The 21,099-nt window shown below is 41.3% G+C and overlaps 1 protein-coding gene across 1 annotated transcript in view; it reads left to right on the plus strand.

The window, feature by feature from the left end:
- The window catches only part of LOC137895773 (calcium-activated potassium channel subunit alpha-1a), a 108,536-nt gene that overhangs the window by 41,983 nt on the left and 45,454 nt on the right, over positions 1–21,099 (plus strand). Inside the window, exons 3-8 of the mRNA XM_068741283.1 lie at positions 6,516–6,577; positions 13,943–14,036; positions 14,162–14,273; positions 19,506–19,581; positions 19,920–19,995; positions 20,707–20,877. Coding sequence (XP_068597384.1) covers positions 6,516–6,577; positions 13,943–14,036; positions 14,162–14,273; positions 19,506–19,581; positions 19,920–19,995; positions 20,707–20,877 — 591 coding nt within the window. The remainder of the gene's footprint in view (positions 1–6,515; positions 6,578–13,942; positions 14,037–14,161; positions 14,274–19,505; positions 19,582–19,919; positions 19,996–20,706; positions 20,878–21,099) is intronic.

The following is a 21,099-nucleotide window of genomic DNA, read 5'->3' on the forward strand; positions in this document are numbered from 1 at the left end:
AAGAGACAGATATGGACCTTTTTTTATTTTTTGTGATGCCAGGCACTGACCCTCTTGCCATGCTTTTCTTAGTGGGCATCTGCCAGCTGAGGCCTGTAGTTAAATCCAGGGTTCCCTCATGGGACTTGGCTTTGGTGTTTGAGCCCCCATTTAATCCCACTGAATCTGTTGATATTTCTTTTGTGCAAGACTGCACCCAGTTCTCTTTGGATTGTTCCATGGTTACTTATCACCCTTATGCGGTACATTTGCCTGAAATTATTCCTTCAGCCTGCAGCTCTATGGTCATTAAGCTCTTGAGCTTTTGCCCTGTCTCCTGTGGGCATACTATTCACAGAGACTATGCTTATGGTTGGCCTTTATTTTATCCCTGGGTGGTCTGTACTGTCTGGCTAGGGCAAGGCTCTGTCTGAACTACAGCGTTCCCACTGGACTACGGAGGGGATCTGCCTGGCTTCCAGTGTCATCGGTTTTACGTTGCCCCCCCTAGGGTATGAGGGCTCTTTTGACTGGATGCAAAGCAACATCCTACACCCTTACTCGTGATATCTGAGGTGCAGCCAATTGGTCTTCACAGAACAATCGGAGCCCGATCGGAGATTAACAACCAACACATTGGTGTTGGTTGTTAATCTGATCATTGATTTGCAGATCCATTATGGTAACAAATCATCTGCATGGATAGTAGTGATCATATCCCCGTCAACTTCCGAATAAATCAGCCTATTCCAACTGATGGAAAAACAAACTACACTCCGTGTGATGCCAAGTCAGACACCGGTATCCACCGGTATCCTTGCCACTCGTTTTCTTTGGACCCATCAATTATAAAGAATATTCACAAATACAAAGCGCTCAACCAACTAGCGTCAGCATCTGGAAGCGTGCTCGCTTCAGATTTATTTAAAGTGAAATATTGCTCGCAGGCTGGCGCGTGTCTTGGAACGCTTGCATGTCAAAGCGTTCGTATGTCGAGGTATTACTGTATATAGTGTAGTTTTATATCAGTCATGTTTGACACAAAAAATTAACAATTTATATCTGTATGTCTTGATTAGTGAGCTCTTAAGGTAAAATATAATGGCGCTTCTTGTCCGTCGCTGACCGGTCTTTTACAACCTAACACAGCACATGCATTAATCATTGCTAACAGCTATCAATAATCGATGTAGGGTTACTGTCTGTCGTATTCTTTTATCAACACCGGGATTTAAAATCGCTCATGCGTCCCTTTTTCACCTTTAATATGGGCATACGTCCTTTATTTGTAATGTCATTCTAAAGGTGTCTATAGATATGCAGAAGGACTCCACATGAGTGTTGTGGTGTCACTTGAAGCTCTGCAACGACACTGGTGGGCTGAGATGCAGAACAGCTGCATGGTGGTAATGTTGATTTAGGAAGCCAAAGATTGGTTCTGGGTGCCGGATGCTGTCCATGTCATGGCCGTGACTCAAACAAAGGGACACTCTAGATACCCTGAGACATGGAAATAAGTCAGTGGATCTGTGATATCCTGTGGCAAAGGCACACTTTACCCAGAGATCATCAGTCTGTGGTGTCATATCACAGAGCGCCACATTAAATCCTAAATTAAATAATACATGTTAACTTACCACTGAGTTGCATCACTGTAACAACAGTCCTATATTATGACAAATTATTTTATCCCATAGTGACTGCACATTTGCACATGTGCAATATGGGAATCATTTAAAATCTCATGTGGTGAATATTGGGTGGGTGATGGCTGTATTTAATCATTTTCCTCTCCCACTCTGGCATAATTCCGCCAGCGGTCCCCCTTCTCTGTCACAAACGAACACACACACAACACACACACGTAGAGGTTGAGGACATACAAATGGTACACACACACACACACACACACACACACACACACACACGCACACGCTGTGGCATTTAAGTGCTTGCTGTGTCCTGAGGACATATTCTCTATTTCTCCACTCTCCTTTTCTTCTTCAGCTGCTCTCTCCTCCTCACTCTTTCTGTCTCTGCCACAAGCCATTTTCTGCCACCTCTTAATGGGGGCGAGGGAGGGGTAGCTCCTCCATTCTCTCATCCCTCCATCACTCATCATCACTTCAATCTTTTAACCTCGCTCTTTGTCTCCCTCTGTCCTTGTTTCTGCTTGCTTACTTATTTGCTGCTCTGCGATCTTTCAAGGTCGTGGCCGGGCTGCTGGCCCGTTGGAGAGGCTGCCATCTGATGCAGGATGGCGTGGAGGAAGGTTGTCATTTCTTTCTAGCATCTCCTAGATCATACTGTTTATCTCAGTGGTCCGCTTCCATTTGGATGGTTTTTATTCTCCACTGACACATTTTTCACTTCGCACAAGAAACTAAAAATGATCTTGAATTAATGATCTAATAGAGAAACTTTTAGGGGAGATTTTTCAGACAAGTTGTTGGAGCCGTTTGTAACAGATCCCCACACGCCTCCTCTTCATTTCCCACTGACAGATGCTCATTTTAGGAACTGTCATACTGTCAGACCTGAGAGGCTTTCCTTCGTACGGCCCCTCCTCACCAGTCTCTCCCCATCAATCACTATTTCCATTGCCGAGGTTCAACGATGTGTGTTCATGTCTCGCAAAGAGGCTATGAGATTTAAATGAAGTCTGTTTAGGTATGAGTGGATTCAGGGCTGCACGATATGGCCTAAACCCAATATCGCGATATTTTTGGAGATATTTTTAGCTACTCTGATATCTTTGGATTGAATTGTTTTGAGATGGGGTTGTTTCAGGACAAAAACTCCAAAGTGTCTCAAATATTTGTGTCCCAAATACTTTTTCTTTGTTAATTTGAGATGGAACAAAAATACATCTACTTGATTTTCTCTGAGCTATATTCATAAAACATGCATTTGTGTGCCTTTCATGACTAAATACCTGTCTGTCAAGCTACTCTTGACCGATGGGCAATTCTACCCTGGTGTGAATCTGTAGTCTGAGTTGGATTATGCAGTGTGGGACTGGAATACAAAATATGTTTGTTTTTCCTGGCAGAATACAGATGCCATCGCCCACTCAGCCTGCTCTAGACTCCTGTTGTTTGAGGTGGAAAGAAATCACAATGTGTGCTGATGCATGGATGTATACCATTAAAGTTTAATGGTGCTTTCATTTATTGACACTCCCCTAGACGGTTTCACACACTCGCCTTGTGAAGTCACACGCGAATCAGGTTGCTTTGTGTCTAAATGCTCATTAATGCTGCACACATGCAGCAACTGATTCAAAGGTTGAGTGAATCCGAGACAATTGAATGCGGTTTCACTGAAGTAAATAATTCTGTGAAAGAACACATATCTTCAGAAACTTCAGAAACATTCGCCTCTTCAATTTTAGAATTGACATTCTAAAATGATTTTTTTCATCTTTTAAGCATCACCACCAAAAACAGGCAACTTAGGTCCAGCTCGTTATTGTTAATTGAGAATTTGTTCTCAATTAAATTACTTGAATGAATGGATGAATAAATAATAGTTAAATAAAATACTTTGAACTGAAATGTGTAGATCAGAGCACATTGAATCATGTTTTATTGCACCTGTGTAGTTGCCCTTGATGTGGAGGCATTTCATATGTTGTCAGCCCACGACTCTCCCTGTCAGTGAGTGCACCGAAGTGAAAGAGGAAGTAATTAGACCGTATCTCTGTCAGAACAGGAAGTCTTTTGACTCTTAAAAGTCTTCATATTAGTCTGCAAAACAAACTGCGTCTCAGACTCGCGTGTGTTTATACATTTACATGATCATTATTATGTGTTAATAGCTCCGATGGTGTCATGTGAAAGCTGCCACCTCGAGCCCACTCGCAGTGCTGAAACCTTAACACACTGAAGCTCTCTCTCTCTCTCTCTCACACACACACACGCGCAGTTTCTCACTGCCCTCTTCTACACTTCCAACTTCCACGCATGTCTGCGGAAAACATCGGACAGATTTGGCTTTGCACTAGGAGCAGGAATGAAAACTTTCATGGCTATGAAATAGAAAACACAGACGCCACGTGTGCTCCTCTGATACGATGCAGACATATCCCAGTTCATTGAAAACAAAAGTCACGCATGCGTTTTTCCTACTTGAATTGTAAGATATGAAAATGAACAGGCTCATCCAAAAATGAAACTGTTACAGCTGTAGTGGCAACGAGATGCGCTTTTTTTTTGAAGGAAATGCTCCTCTTCCCTTGCCATTTTTGTGGGTTTCCCCCCCTGTTTTATCACATTGATCCTGATTTGCAGTCGTATTTTCTCGGTAGATTGTCGTTGGGATATTGTGGGATTGAGGTTGACTTTTAGCCCACACAGACATTGTGTGGAGGACTGTAAGACAGGAAGACAGGCTGTGGGATGGGGGGGTTGCAGGGGTGGCCTGGCATTCACGGTTGAATAACTGGGTCAGCTTAAGATGACAGCGCTTCTTATCTACTCAGCTCATCTCTGGGTCTTCACTGTTCACTGCCTAGCTTTTCAACCATACTTCTTTGCACTTCTTTCTCCAGGCTACCCCCCCTCTTTTCCTTTTCCTTTTTCCCAACCTCTTTGACCCTGCTATACAGACAAGCGAGCTCCAGGGATGCCATTGTAGATGCATGCTTAAAATTCTTCTTCTCCATGGCCACACTTAATTTTTTTCATGCTCATTGTATTTTCAGAATGTATAATGGCGCACGTGCTTCGGCTTCCTCACATATTTTCTTCTAGGATTTTCTGAGACGTGATGGGATCCATTTCACCCTCTCCCCGCTGCAGGTTTCCAGTGTGAGAAGAACCAAATCAGCCGTAGAGTATCACTGATCCATCAGCATGTTTCACTGTTGGTAGGGTGTTGCTTTCAGCATATGCTTCAATTTTCCTGCTCCAGATGTATTATTGATCCATAGCTCAGAAAAGATGCAGTTTCAGAGGTTTCATGTGTAAAATATTATTTCCTAAGAAAACCCCTTACTTTTGCCTTTGCCGTTTGGATAAGTCATCTGCTTCGCCTCCTGATCAGACCTGTGCAGGGCCTCTCATTAAAAAGGTCTGATGCTATCAGTGAGATTAATCTCGAACCGTCTCCTCATCTCCTTTGTGTGGAGCATCCTATGTGTCTTCAGCTTGTAAAGTCATTCCAGCCCCGGTCAACAAGTGTTGCCTTTGTTCTCCATTCAGGCAGCAAAACTATTAAAAATGCAAGGGTATGGTGTGTTTACTCAGTGCCTCAGTCACAATGCGTGGATCAATCCAAAGGACCATCGCATGACAGTAATCGAGCCCCCATCATCAATAATGAAGGCACAATCAACAAGGATAGTGGGCTTCCTTTGTCAGATGCCTGAATGTGGGGAAAGATAGCAGGCGGGGAAGCACTGAGCATTTACACATTAGTCAGCTGTTGTGAAGTTGATTATGAGGACAGTGGTGACAGTGAGGTGAAAGCAGACATTTTCTTCTCTCCATATTTTTGGGATGTGGAACAAGAGGAAGCTTGTGGGCCCAGACGAGCAACAAAGAAATGTAAAAATTGTTCTCCGTATGTTGTTTTCTGTAATTATTCAAGTTAAAATAATATAACCAACCAGATGCACTTAGAAGCTTACAATAATGGCACAAGTAGCATTTGAGGGCACATGAAAAACAGATTTCATGGGAAAACCCAATCTCAACGCTCCCTACATTTGTCATACAGTTGAGCTTACACATGCCTGTCCTTTCTGTGAATGTGCTTGCTTAGAATCGTATTTAATATGCTTTATTTCATTTTGGCACACATCGAAGAAGAGGGGCTGCACTCCAGCTCGTACATTTATAGGAGGGAGTGACGTAATGCTGCAGAATCTCTCGCCCTCTTCTCGTCTCTCCCTGCAGAGTCTGTCGACCGGCAAAGAGTGATGAGAGCTTGTCGACTAGCTAATATATTAACTGTTTTCTGAGACAAATAAGGAACACGAAAAAATACTAACAAATACAAATTGCTGGCTGTCTTGCAACCTGCCCATGAATTTGTATTTAAGACATATTTCATGTTTGTGAGAAAGTAAAAACAAGCGGAAAGCTCAAAACGTAGATGTTTCATATGTGGTGTGGGAAGCTGATGCTGTGGCGGCTTGCCACAATGACATGAATGCATTGGGAGAGTCTGTCTAAATGCTCCCTGCATTCATTGTTGCTGCTCCAGTGTGCAGTCAAGCATACAAATGCGTGTCCTTTCTTTGCTTCCTATGATGGCGCTTCCTCTGCTTCCCTCTGCCTGCATTCAGTAGCATTCTATTGGCTGACATGAAGGCGAGCATTCATTATTCACTGTATGCTTTTTGAAAATGCCATTCTGCAACCTACAGGAGGCGAGTTGCTGTTTTAATTACAGGCGCTGTAATTACTTTTGCCTATTGTGTCTCCCCTAACTGAACACAAGACTTTATTTACTACAGAGCGCATTAATTATCAGAGATGCAAAGCTGTTGCCACTCTGAATCTAATTTTCGTCTTTCTTTCTCTCCTCAGGTGGTTCTCGTGTTTGCTCTCAGCATTGGGGCCCTTGGGATATACTTTATCGACTCCTCAGAGTAAGTATCGATTTGGTGACTTGATTGGTGTACTGATGATGAAATCTAGATGAAGTGACCTTTGCATTTTGGCTGGTCTGCATACTACATGTGAATGACACAACGGTACTGAATGGTACACATGAATCCTTACTCACCTCCAAATGCTGCAATCTCTGAAATGCAAATGCACATATTCAGAACCCCACACAAGTACTCACAAGCAGCGATGTGAACACATAGTGTACACACACCCACACCCACACACACACATCTGCATCTGAGGATTTTTCAATGAGAGGCCTGTCAGTTTCCATGGCAACAGGGACAGGCAGATATCGTACATTATGTGTTGTGGAGCTCTTTCTATGTGTGTGTGTGTGTGTGTGTCCTTGGCTGGCAGTCACCCATAAACAGATTGCAGGCCTAGCATCTGTCTCATAACCTCTGCCGTTACTTTCATGCAATTCAGATCCAAACTGTACATTTAAGGGGAACATTTTATTTGTTTTCCTGGTATTGTATTAGACCATAGTGGTATAAATAAACAGCAGCTGGCAGAGGCAGCAAAATTCTGTGTTCCTGACCACTTGGATTGGCAGTGTGATAATGAAATAGGTATGTACTACTTTTAGATGGGCACTGCAGCGCAACATTTGTGGTCTTTTATTTAAACTAATCTAATAGACCAGATGAGTTGCACGGGACCATCCTAGAGGAATTTGAAAGGACGGGCACTTGAGAAATAAGAAAATTGGACCACCTATGTGAACACTGCAATGTAAAACAACTTTCTCAATGTCATCCTGGCAGCTAAAAGTGATTTAAGGCTGCAATTCATCAATGAATAAAAATGCTTATATTCTCTTTATCCAAATTGTTGTTCCCTTCTGGTTTTTACATCAAACACATTTTTATTGGAAAAATTGAAGAGATAAATGTATTGTAATAAATAAATCAATAAGCTATGCTTATCGCATGAAGAGGGTGGTAGAGATGTACCATACAATAAGCTCAAGCCTGTGCTACAACAAAGGTAGAATAGTTGAAGCTTTGTTTTAGTGTCTCTGCAGAGGTGTCATTTCTCTCTTGGTAATAGTTCCCCATCATAGTTCATAGTTAGCCTCATTCAATGTGCTTCTATGAGAGTTGGCCTCCCTGAGGTATTGCCCCGATCTCTCTCTGCTCCCATTAAGATGAGGCCTGCTCTGTCCTCATCATGGTGATTAGCTCAAGCCTGTCACTTGCGTGTGCACATCCTCTCCGGAGGAGTATAAAACTAAACTAAACATGGACAAATGAGTCCTAATAATAAAAGTAAAAAAATTCCAACAAGTAAATGGCACTATAGCCTCAAGCTGAAATGTAGTGCAGGGCCCAGATCTCAAAAGTTTTCCTTTTAATTTGCATTTGTGTTGATTCATTTTCTTTCTCCTCAAGGACACAAACGGTGACGAATAAGCCGCCTCTGATTATTGTGTGTGTGGGATTCAATTTGTATTCGCTGCATGCGTAAGTGCTCTGACTCATATTCATACCCGCATACTGAAATGCTAAAAATGCTCTAAAGATGACCTTCTCTCCAACTAGCTTCATCACAACTAAATGTTAATAACCATGGAAATCTATGAGCCTAAATTCCCAGGCCATCCTGTTAACAGCAGTAATTAATTACCCTAGCAAACATTACGGGAACAGACATCCGAGCCATTCTGGCTGAATCGTTTGCGTCCGAAGTGTCATTCCGGCCGTTGGATGTAACGGTGAAGGGCTGGAGAATAAGGAATAAGTCCATGTAGGTTTGACCTTGGGAGTCTGGAGCTACATGATGTGCATTTATTTCTACCTCAGTGAAGCAGGGTAGCCCCTTAGGGCAAGGACAATAACCCCCCCCCCTCCTCACACACACACACGCACAGTGTAAAATGCTGAAGAAACGGCACCTATTTTGTGAATAGGCTCCGGTCTCCCTGGAGCTGTTGACAGGTGGGGCTTTCCAGGCTGGAACTCTGCCAGCCAAATCCATAAAAAAGCAGCAAAACACAGAAGAACATAGAAAAAAATAAAAATAAAAGGCGTTTTAGTTGAGCACAGAGCTTACCAGTCGTTGTCTTGGCAACGATGCTGTTGTTGAGAAGCCCGTTTTCTTTATGAATGGGCATGATTATGTAACACCACTGTCAGAATAAACAGATGATCCTCTTAAAAATGCTTATCTACAGCTCTGTCCCACATCTAGTTATGAATAAGACTTTCCTCCTGCAGTTCCTTCGCAGCCGACTCTCCTTCCCAAACTGATGCTGTTTTGGTAACGTTCTGTGACACATCTGACTCTGCTCTAATACCTTGGCTCATCCCACCTCCATTATCTCTTCTCCTTTCTCTGTGCTCCCTTGAAATAAATGGAAGGAAATATAGGACAAAGTCTCTTAAAGGGGATGCCCTTGTTCCTGCCCCACTTCTGTTTCTATTTCTCTCCTCCTTCGATCTGTCTCTGCCTCCGGTGCAGACTATGGCATGCACACACTTGCACAGTCACGTTAACTTGCAGAAACCCCACGCGTGTAGACACACAAATACGACTCTGTCTGTAGTTAGTAGGCCTATTTAGTAGGTAATGGTCCATGTCCGTAATTCTATTATTAGTGCGTGTGATCAGTGTCAGTGCTGAAAACAGAAACAGTGCCTTATAACTAATTAATGGGGTAAAGTGAGAGATGGCTGAACACTGAGACAAGCCTGATGGAAATTGTGACTGGTGGGTGCCTCTTCTTATTGGGATGCATGGATCCTCTGGATTTCTGTAAAGATTAGAGAGTCCGTGTAAACTTCATTCGAGTTTGACACCATCCTCAAATGGCTTCCGATTTAAAACCAGAAGGTGTTTCACAAAGAGCTGAAGATTTTCAAAGGCAAATTTTTATTTTATGATTTTATATTTTTGCCCTCATCTTTAGAGAAGACTTCATTCTTAACATAATAGCATTTGCTATTGAAGAAGACAAAACGTGGAACGTCATTGCCGCACTTTTTTTCTACAACATTTGAGAAAATTGTAAGAAATGATTAATTTGAGATTTAATGGACATTTTTGAGTCCTTATTCGTTAATGGGGAAATTTAAAGGAGGTGTGGAGGTGGTATGATGTCTTGACCTTGTCTTCTGGATAAGATAATAAACTGTGATGCTCCTTTCACACAGAAACGCAGCTCACTTTTTCCACATGGCTGTCCTTACAATTTAGCCATTTACTTCATTCATTTCTTCTTAGCATTGCATGTTCCCATATATGAAGTTGTGTCTTTGTTTGAGTTTGTACTATTTTCAGTTGCAGACTTCTAACACACTAAAATAAATCATGTCTGTGTGGAGGGAATGCTTGAAGTGAGAAACAATGCATTTGCACTGGGATGACACATTTGTTTTATCTATTTTAAGCCTCCTTGGGGAGGTTTAATTTGCCCATTACCCTTGGAAGTACCCAAGTGCTTCTTATTTTAGTAGCTGCCCTAAATCCATCATCTAAACACTAACCTGGCCTTCTTTCAGCTTCATCAATCCCTATTATCTGTCCCTCACATGTAACCTATCCTGGGGAGAAATACATCAACAGCCATTCAAGCCCCATTCACATGACTCTTCAGGTTGTATGTTGATCAATAGGACGATTTGAATTCTGACAAATGGAGATGCTTATGAGCTCACGAGAGCAATAAGGCATTTGTTACATACTAAAAGTGACTCAGATGAGCTGTCAGTATTGGTATTAGTCAAACAGTCAGCAATGTGTGGTCATTGCAGTTGCACTTGCAGCGAGCCAAGGTCATGTTTAAACCAACCAACAGCAGGCTCTTGCTGACTGACTGAAGGTGTTTATGGCTATTTTTAGAACAAAACCATCAACATACTTCTTCGCCCTTATAAAAAAATTATTTTCACCTCTGTGATTTTGTTTTCTAGTAAGAGGACGGAAACGTTTCCTGAAATAGACATACGGTACATGCCCTGCAACCTTCTTTCAGGGTATAACTGTTCTAGGGAATGTGATGAGAGGCGTGTATGTTAGTGCCAGTGAAACCAAGACAATGAACTGAAAGAAGCTAAAATGTAATCTTGTGTGTTAAATGACAGATTTGTAAGGTTTGTTGTCGAGTAAACCTCGCATAATTTGTTCCAACTGTTCTTATAAAATTATTGAAAAGTGCTGCTTTAAATTAATACGAAAGAAAGGCATTGTTTGGAGATGCTGCTGAAATGTTAGCAGTGAAAGATGGCTCACTATTGAGCTGTCTCTGTGCAGGTGATGAGTCACAGCTCTACTCAACGTAGATCTATTCCCGTCTCATTGCCTCTGCCAGGGAGGTTATGTTTTCCCGTGTCTGTTTGCTTGTTCGTTGATGTTTGGCTTTTCAGCAGGATTACGTATCAAACTACTGAATGGATTTCCATTCAGTCTTGGGGCAGAATGGACCATGTTAGATGTTGGCACAGATTTGAACTATGGGATGGAACAGGGATTTTTCTTCTCTTTCTTTAACATTGTTTAGCATTCTTTTTCAAGTTCTATGGAACAAATAAGTGGATCTTGATCAAACAGTCAAATAATGGGGCTGCACCAGGCATAAATGTGTTCCATTGCAATTCCTGTAACGTCAAATTATGGTAACGGAGCTATGATTTTGATTTTGGCTCCATTTGATTTCTGTCTTTGTCGATGGGTTGCTGTGCAGTTTTTGGCTGCACAGGTCCTACCAGTTTCATGGAGATGCACATCAAAGTTTAATCTTTATTTATTTTATTAATTGGTCGTTCTATTATTATTACTTCATTAGATCAGTTAAAAGCTGCTCTGCTGGATGCGCATCTCTTTTTTTTTTGTCAGAGCAATGGTTGATTTAAACTATAAACCAGATCGTAACAAAGTAATCTGGTAAAAGAAGCAAATTTCTTCAAAATTCTTATTGGAACGTTTGCAACTGTTTTGAAGCTTTGGTGAGTTAGAAAAACTACTTTGAGGTTGTAGCGACAGGAGTACCACAATAAATACTTCACATAACTGTAATGCGTGTACAAGGTGCGCCAAATTATGCATTTTTAATCAGAATAATAAAACAATAATAAAGTCTCTACATATATTAGATTTCCTTCTTCAGCTGCCGTTATTATGAGCTTCACACTAATTGAATGCGTGAAACTCTTCCACCCTGCTGATCATGGGCTTTCCCGATGAATTTCCCCATCAATTAAATTAGCGCTACCCTTTCACATCAAGTAATGAATGAGTTAAAGTGAAGCAATTGTGGTATCTTACAATGATAAATTCCATTCAAATTGAATGCACGAGTGAGCCCCTTGTGCTGCGCTGCCACGCGTTGTCTGTGATGCTGAGAATGTTTGGGCCACGTGACCGCAGATGAGCGTTTACTCAGAATTAGGCCATAGTTGGGCCCAAGGGGGAATGATACAGTGGCCACTCCAAATTATGTCTCTTGTGTGCACCATCTGTTTGTGTATGTGATGTGAGTTTGTATATTCATGCGTTTTTGTGTGCATTCTCTTGCACAAAGGTTCTTTTTTTGGGGGCACTCGGTTTAATTAGTGTCAGCGATTGGACATTGTGCACGCGTCGCCCATGCTGTAAGTGTGATTCATGACATCCTCATTAGGGTTGTGGTTAGGAATTGCATAGAGGCTTAGATCAATGTTTGCTCCTTCAGGGAATTGGAACCTGTTAAAAGCAGTATGGCACGTATGAGAAAACGTCTTTAAACCAAACCTCTAATTTATTATTTTCTTCTCTTTTCTTTAACTTTTTCTGTAAACCTGACATATCTTGGCCGTGGACCAGGGTTGGGTTTCAGATCATATTTAAAATCCCATCAATCTTGAGGATATTTCTTAAAAAACAAAACAAAACACGCACAAGTCATGAGTTATGAATTGGATCATCGTCTTTCTAACAATTCATCTTCTATGACATCTCAGCACACAGTCGTTCATTCTGGCTCAACATGCGATATAATGTTTGATGTTAACTGGAAGATAATTAAGCCTCACTTCTCAACCTCTAAACTCTACATTCCGTATCTCACGCTGTTCCCTTAATCATTAAGGGAAGTCGAACCTGTGCCGTGGAGGGCCGAGGTTTTCCTTCCAGCCAGTCACTCAAGCAAGTGATTTTAATTATCAACACATCCTTCAATTTGAGAGAAGGAACTCATTAGTGAGATCAGCTGCTGGAGAGATGGTTGGAAAGAAAACCTGGAGTGTCTCCGCCCTCCATGGCACAGGTTCTACACCCTGCCTTAATGGGTTCCATGCATACAAGTACTGTATGTAGTACTTAGATGTTTATTTTTATCTTTCGATTTCTTTGCATGTACAAGACTTGGATCTACATACTCTAATAAGGCCCTTGTGTGTGTTCCCCCTGGAGTCACACAATCTTTAAGCTCCCATATTGTGGGCCCGACTAATAATGGATATTCATGTGTTTCCCACAATGTGATTTTGTCATTATTTTGGAACAAATAGGGCCATAGGGCCATGACTCTGTGAATAATGTGGTGTGCACACTGCTTACTGATGCTTTTGTTGAGAGCGTCCATGAGGTAATGGTTTATCATCACAAAGTAAACATGAAGACAGATCATGTGACAGATTAAACAGCACCAACTCGTTTGTCATCATTCACCTTTTTTGAATCAGCACTCGGCTGATGCACTCTGGTAAGCAGAGACAACCGTCACATCTCCTTTGAGGAAAGATCTGCAGGAAAGTTTTTCTTTGACGGATGTTGAATTATTTCTTTGTGCTTGATGGGCTTATCACAATAACTTCCAGGTTCTGTTCAATTTCAGCTGTTACATCTAAATGTGGTTTATGATCACCTCGGGAAAAGAGAGGATGTTGCAGACATTTGCTGAACGTCAATGACAAATCACAATTGTTAATAAAAATTCTGTTTGCAATAGTCATATAAATTTACATCCACAGAAAGCAGTTTTCTGAGGAATGATAGAGAATCTTTGCTGGCTAGGATTCCTTTTAGATGCCGAGCATTGGTGGGGATCATCTGACCTGGACAGTCGCCGTTACCATGGAAGGGGTTTTTGAGAAAAGATCTGGATGTCGGTTATCGGTGCATGACTGGGGAAAGATTTTACAAAATGAAAATATGATTACCCTGTTATGAAGGGGTGAAGGAAAAGTTATTACTAGTTCTAATAATAAGCCCATCTTCATCGAAAATGGGATTATTATCTCATTTTGATATGGTGAGCTATGCTGAGATTCCTGTGTTAAAATAAAAAGACTAGTTCGCTTCTGTTTGACCCTGTGCTAATGCTTTTTTTTTCCCTTTCTTTCTCTCCATGTGTTTCACAGTCCTATAGAATCCTGCCAGAACTTCTACAAAGACTTTACATTACAGATTGATATGGCCTTCAACGTCTTCTTCCTTCTCTACTTTGGCCTGCGAGTAAGTTGGTACACTTTTGTGCTGTCTTTTTTTAAGAAGTAACATTTAGGAACATGCTGCATGCTGTGCTGTTTAATGATGAAATGAGATTCTCATTTTGATAGCATCCCTGTTTCTTCTGACAGTTTATAGCAGCCAATGATAAGCTGTGGTTCTGGCTGGAGGTCAACTCGGTGGTCGACTTCTTCACTGTTCCTCCCGTGTTTGTCTCTGTCTACTTGAACAGAAGCTGGCTTGGTAAGTGGGCTGGCTTTCTGGGGTTTCATTCCAGGCAGCTTCATGCTCAGACACACATTTTCTAGCTTTCAATAGTTCTTGCTCAGTCTGTTCCATAAATCCATTCTCTTGTCTTTTCGTGTGCTTTAAAGCCACTTTCTCTTAAATCTTCCATTCTGCAGCTCTTTTTTTTTTTCTACGATCGTTTTATGCCCGCTGTCCTCACATGCCATCCCTCTGCTTATCACTCCGATTGCTCTCACGTCCTCCAAATCCCTCTTCCATCTCCCTATTACTGCCAGTGTGTCTCTGAGGGTTTCTTGCTCTGGGCCTCTGTCAACTTTCTCTCTTCATTGGAGGTGACAGAGCAGAGTTCCTCTGAACTTTCAGGGAGCTCAGACACAGAAGAGTGGACGTGCAATTGGAAGGGAAAGTGACTCGGAATTGGGCTGCAGTTTGTGTGAATCGGTGTGTGTGCTGAAGCTTTAGGCTTACTGGTAATTGCCCCGTTGAGGCGTTGCACCTGGAATACCTCTCAGCAGTTTATAAGTGCCATCTAATGGGATCCTTCACTCTCACACCAAAAAAACGCACACACAAAAGCATTGTCTTATCCCCATACGCACATAGGAAAGCATATGCACACCAATACACACAAACTCATGCATGAGCGGAGAGGAAAACACCCCAAATGATGTAATGACCTACTTTTCTCAGTGCATTCAGAGCATTGCTTTGTGTTGGTCTATTCCTTTTTTGTGCACTGCTGCCCAGGCATTCAGACCACATACAATAACGTGCTCATCTCAGACACTCAGCTGGATGTTTAATCTCATTATGAGCATAATGTTGGCTCGTCATTGTGGTTAAATCAGAATCCAAAGCTATTTCTTTAAATACGAAAGAAGAAACGGAAAACAAACAGGAATATGTCAGAATATGAAGCTAAAACAATGCTTTTCTTTCTTCAATGCTTTTGTCTTCTTTAGTCTTTTTTGTCTGTGCTCTAGATTTTTTTTGTATCACTGCAGATGCTTTTATTGACATTTTTACATCCTGAGGATTAACACAGCTGTAACAAATACAATTAATAATTGATTTAGCATCAAGGTCCTACTGTTGTATATGCTGATTCACTGCCAATCCCAAAATTAGCCTACGGTAATTTAGTAAGGTCGACTGCTGCTTCAGTTTTCTTGCAATCTGGGATTAATTTGAACATTTCATCCATGCCACCTTCAAGTAAGAGACTGGATTAAAAACCCAAATTTAGAATAGAGTAGTGAGGATTAGTCAGTTTATTGATTAAAACTTCATTGCATCAGTGTGCACAGTTCCCAGATCAGTTATTTTAGCTACGGCAGTGTTATTGTAACTGAAAGAAATGATGGCCAAGCTCGTTAAAATAAAACCATATTGTTTTTTTAATTACCAGTACATGACAATAAACAGGCACACACTCTATATACTATCAGACATTTTGGGATGCCAAAGGCTCTGTCCTCTGCCACACACGCATGTCCTTGTTTCTAGGTGGGTGATGAAGTTTTCTGAAGCTCTGTAATGAAGTCAAGTAACATGATTCCTGACATTCATGATGCACGGTGTCCTCGTCTCACCTCGAGAAATCTGTTGTGTCAGAGCCTTGGTGAGGATGATGAAAGACTGTGAAATAGCGGTCTGACTGCTCCCTGACATTCTGCATGGAATAATTACCTGTGATCATTAAATATCCTGCAACTGTGGTTGATGATCAAAGATGTTTTACAGAAAATACAACTGAGTGTACATTTATGACTTTTGAAAGATGCCTTAGATTAGACCTCAGATGTATTTCTTTTATTACTATTTAGAGAATCTTAAGGTGTATTTTTGCATGGTTGATTGATACATGGTTTTAGGTGACCTAATTCACGCACCAAAGAAAGTTTAGATTTTCATAGATAAGTAAACGGTATGTAGCCACAGCACGGTATACTTACAGAAGTACGGCAGTGCATATGTGTATATTTACTCGTGATGATAATGTCGATCTGTTCCAGGCTACATAAGGTTTTGTAAAACCTCGGTTCTAAAATTAAGTGTCGCTCTGCAGTAGCACATATTGTACCCTAAAAGGCAGGTGATCTGCCTGATCACTAATGGGACACTCAAAGAGTATGCTAACAGTCAAGCTCTGAGTAGGACAGACGGGAATCAGGGTTCGCTTTCTATATTCTGCATGAACAGAAAATGGTCCCAATTAATCGGAAAACCCCAACATATAACCGTCACGCCTCGTGTCTTCATTCACCTCTGTGGTTGACAACGTGATGGTTTCCATAGTGATCGATAGACCAGTCCATAATTGGTACTGCTTTCAGTTTAAGTGTTTATACTCATTCTTAACAGCCTTTGTAAGAGGATCCCGTGGTGGTTGTAAAGAATGTATCGTGACCCCTTATTCCCTGGGTGAGCCCATCTTTTTATTTCCATTCACTGCTATGGAATACTCACCATGGCCAATGTAATACATCATAATTCCAGTACCTCTGGGCTGACCCGTTCAGCTCTGCTCATGAGAAGACTGTTGTAGCTGTGGTGGAGGTGCACTAATGGGGGTCCTGCCCTGCTTTGTATGGTGGTGCCCTTACCCACTTGAGGAAGCATATGCTGTGTGCATTTCAAGTTATATCCGCTCTTCCTCTGCAAATTTGACATTGATTAAGAGGAGACTGGTGTGCAACTAAAGTACTCGATTTTGCGTACCAGAGCAGTCCATTGATATGTTCAATCTAGTATAGTTCATTCACTATATGAATTCATTCAGATATTAAGATACAGTGGACGTGGTTGTATTTGATGCTTCAGATTTTGTGGCAATAACTGAAACGTTAACATTCTGACATTGAGAATGTGTAACACTGGCGTCGCCCCCCCAGGGGTGACTTCCACGCTAATCTGCTGCTGCCTCCTAGTGGTGTGTTGCTGTACTCTTGATGATCCCTGGTGTTTTGCTGCTGAGAGGCTTTAAGTACCTGACATGATCACAAGCACATTCGTGTACATTGAGGGGGCGCCATCCTCTTCTTGTATTTGCTTTGCATGTGTGTGAATTGAGTTCTACCTAGTTACAGTCACACAATACATCTATCATTGATGATAAATATAAACATTATGTCTATCCAACATGGATGTCCATAAAGGACTGGTGTTGTGTCCGGCAGCTGTGCGTGTCGGTCCGTGTGTGTGTGCAAAGCGTCTCTTGGTGTTCCATAATCTAATCTGTCTGACTGACAGTATTATCCCAGATAAACCATCTCTGCTCGCTGATTGATAAAAGGTTCCTGTCCTCTGCCAGGACACGTGACAGCGAGGCCGCGCTCTGCCTCGCAAATCCTCAATGAAGTAAGAGCGGGCGCAGACCAGAAAAGCCCTTTTTGAATGGGCATCTGGTCGACTGACGCTTGCGTGTGCAAGAGGCTTTAGCATGTGTGGGAAAGAGATTTTCACAAACACGAACACGTGACACAAGTGAACAGAATTTCATTGAGCTTTTCAGCACATGCGTGCACAAACACACGTTTGCTTTACTGTATGCCTGGTGAGACGTACTGACTTGGAGCACTTTAATCTTCTTTGATTTGCGTCCCCACTTGTTACAATGCTTTAACTACGATACTATTATGGGTTCACGCCACACATTTATACTACAGAACTCAATGGACGTTGCCACTTTACAGACCATATTTTCTTCAGGGACACACATCCAGAAGTGTTGTCCGACCATGTCTTAAATTATTTACCCTTGCTCCCAGGGTAAGACTTGAAGTCATAGCGAAGGATAGGAAATGTGGAATTATGCAAATGAAAACAAGGCTACACACGTTCCTGTCGTCACTCCTTGCTGGCATTAATTTTTAAGTTCACAGAAAGATTTAATATGAGAGAGGGTGAAATCTCTGAGACCCTACTAGTCAATTCACTTTTAGGTGTAAAAGGAAAATCATACAAATATGATTGACAGCAAGGTGTTGCCTAAAACCTCCCGCTGGAAACAAGACAATCATGTTTTTGTTCTGTATTATTTAATTTCATCTTCATGTTAATCCCCAACAGCGTTCAGATTTTGAGGCCAAAGCAGTTTTGCCACAGCTGTGACGTGTTGATAGAGACAAACCTTCACAAGGGTTAAGAGCAAAGCACTAAAAGGGACATGAGGAAGATAAATCTCTTTGGGTTATAAGGATTATAGGCGCCGTACCAAAAAAATAATATCCCAACTGTTTTAGAGCTGACATTTACTCCGCCTCCGAGGCAATCCGTCAATCAGTTGAGATCTAGCCTAGCAGCAGCAGCCGTTGACTTGAATTTGATTTGAATTTTGAGTTTGATTTTTATTTAAATATTCACTAGGAATTATGTCTTCTCCATGATACGCTTTTGAAATTTTGGCTCCCTGATTTTTCATTTTATACTGTGGAAGAAGAAAAAGGAATTCCTTGGACGGCATTTAGCCTAAAACAATGATTCCTCCCAAACTGCTTGTGTACCGGCGTACACACTGTGACGCTAATTTGGTGACAATCCAAGAGACGTGGAGGCGGAAGAAGTCTTGCGGTGATCTTTTTCAGAATGGGTACAGGGTGAGACGAGGCCATTGTCGACAAGGAGAGAAGGAAAGGCAAACGGGACTATATACCTCTGTGTTGTCCTGCTTACACCACATTCTCTCCTGGGGTAAGGGTATTGATTCTTGATTAGACTTGACTGCTCAGTGAAACGTGTTGGGTTAGCCCCTGTGTTAAATGTTTGATGGTACTGTATACAATTCGCTTTTTGCCAGACAAACTGGCACACACAGGCGCAGAGCCGATCACGCGTACATTTCATGGGAACATGCATGTTATGTAAAAAGACAATGAGGCAGGTGTTGCATTGTTCTGCAGTGTAATCCGCTCTTTAATACATGCTGAGGCTCGTGTAAAGTAGGCCACACGACGCTCCTCGTCACTTGTGTAAAACCATAAATAATTCCAACACATTCTCGAATAAAGTGTTTCTTTCACGTCTTTGTGTGACTCCATAGCATTTTCATCTGTCTGAATGTTGTCCACTCTGTCTTCACAGCTGCTGAGCTAAATATTTCCCTGCTGCCCATCCAGATTTGTTTCAGAAACCACCTCCCTGAAAACAAACATGTGAATGTAGACGTGATGTGAAATCAATGTTAGTTTATGTCCCTTTAATGCTTTTGTCTTTTTTTTCTGTCAGGTTTAAGATTCCTGAGAGCACTACGCTTGATACAGTTCTCAGAAATCTTACAGTTTTTGAATATCTTAAAAACAAGGTAAGAATAATGCCTGGCTCATTCATTCATTCATTCATTCATCCATCCATCCATTCATCTCTCATGTGCATGCCTTGAGTTTTGTTTACGAGGAATCTAAATTTTACGATACATTTAAAAATAAAGTGCTTTATATGTTTAAGTCTCATCCGGTCATTGGTATTTTACGTTTCCTTCCACAATGATTTTATTTATTTATTTATTATTCAGTTTAAATCCCACCTCGTGTCTTCTGGCTCTAACGGTTATTCTGAATCTCGTCGGGCTCATGAATCTCATTTTGTTTCTGATTGTGTTTTAACGACTTTGAGCTTATTTGTCGTTTTTCTTCTATCTAGCAATTCCATCAAGCTGGTGAACCTGTGTTCCATCTTCATAAGCACATGGCTCACAGCTGCTGGATTCATACATTTGGTAAGTTAGGAGCTGGGGAAGTTGGGGGGAGCCCAGTGATTATTGAGCAAGTAAGTAAGGAAGGGAACTGACACTGTAACTCAAAAATCACACTAGACACAAAGTCTATAACCATATTAATTATTGTCTAAGAATTAGTTAACTAAAGGATTAAAGGATGCATTATTATAATGAAAGGTCTCTCCTAAAGTGCACCAATACAATGATCCTGATTCCTGTCCGAGCACCAATTCCAGTAACCTGAGTCAATCAGTTCACTGTAAAAAAAAACACCTCATCAATGTACAACTGACTGGCTGTGTCTTCATTTACACCCTCATTCTCTCATCTATTCCCTGTACAAATAAACATATTTACTTCATTCAGTGAGTGAGCAGGAAATGAACATTCAGACTGGGTGTCCCAGCATGTGAAGAAACATACCAGTCAAGTGACAATCTACCCAGTTCTGAGTTATTAAAGTGACACAATTTGACTTAATATTGTGTACTTTGTACATTTGAACATGTGTACAGCAACTGAATGGTGCAACAAACGGTCTTACCGCTAGATGGTGCCCTAAGCTCAATGTAGAAAGAATATAATCTTCATGAATATGCAGTATTGTGTGACTCAACAAGGACAAATACATGAGCACTTGTGGCTGCATTTAACAAACCTTTATGAAACAGTTTTCTTTTTTCATTCCCTCTCATCCCAACTCCCTTTTAGGTGGAAAACTCAGGGGATCCTTGGGAAAACTTCCAGAATTCCCAGTCACTTTCCTATTGGGAATGTGTCTATTTGCTGATGGTGACAATGTCCACAGTGGGCTATGGGGATGTCTATGCAAAAACCACCTTGGGACGGCTGTTTATGGTCTTCTTCATCCTTGGCGGTTTGGTAAAATCAGACTTTTGTTTCCCCTTTTGTTCTCCTTATTTAATCCTACATCCTGCCTGACCCCCTCAGTAGACTTTTGAAAATGGTAAATGAAATGATACCGCAGTAAAAAAAAAAAAAGATAATGATGTATATTTAAAGATACTTTAGCTCAGTGATGTCACTACAATGTCAGAAATATACTACTTAAACATGCCAGCAAATGTTTGATCATTGTCATAG

This window comes from Brachionichthys hirsutus, chromosome 7, assembly GCF_040956055.1.
Source record: "Brachionichthys hirsutus isolate HB-005 chromosome 7, CSIRO-AGI_Bhir_v1, whole genome shotgun sequence".
In the NCBI taxonomy this organism is placed as follows: Eukaryota; Metazoa; Chordata; class Actinopteri; order Lophiiformes; family Brachionichthyidae; genus Brachionichthys; species Brachionichthys hirsutus.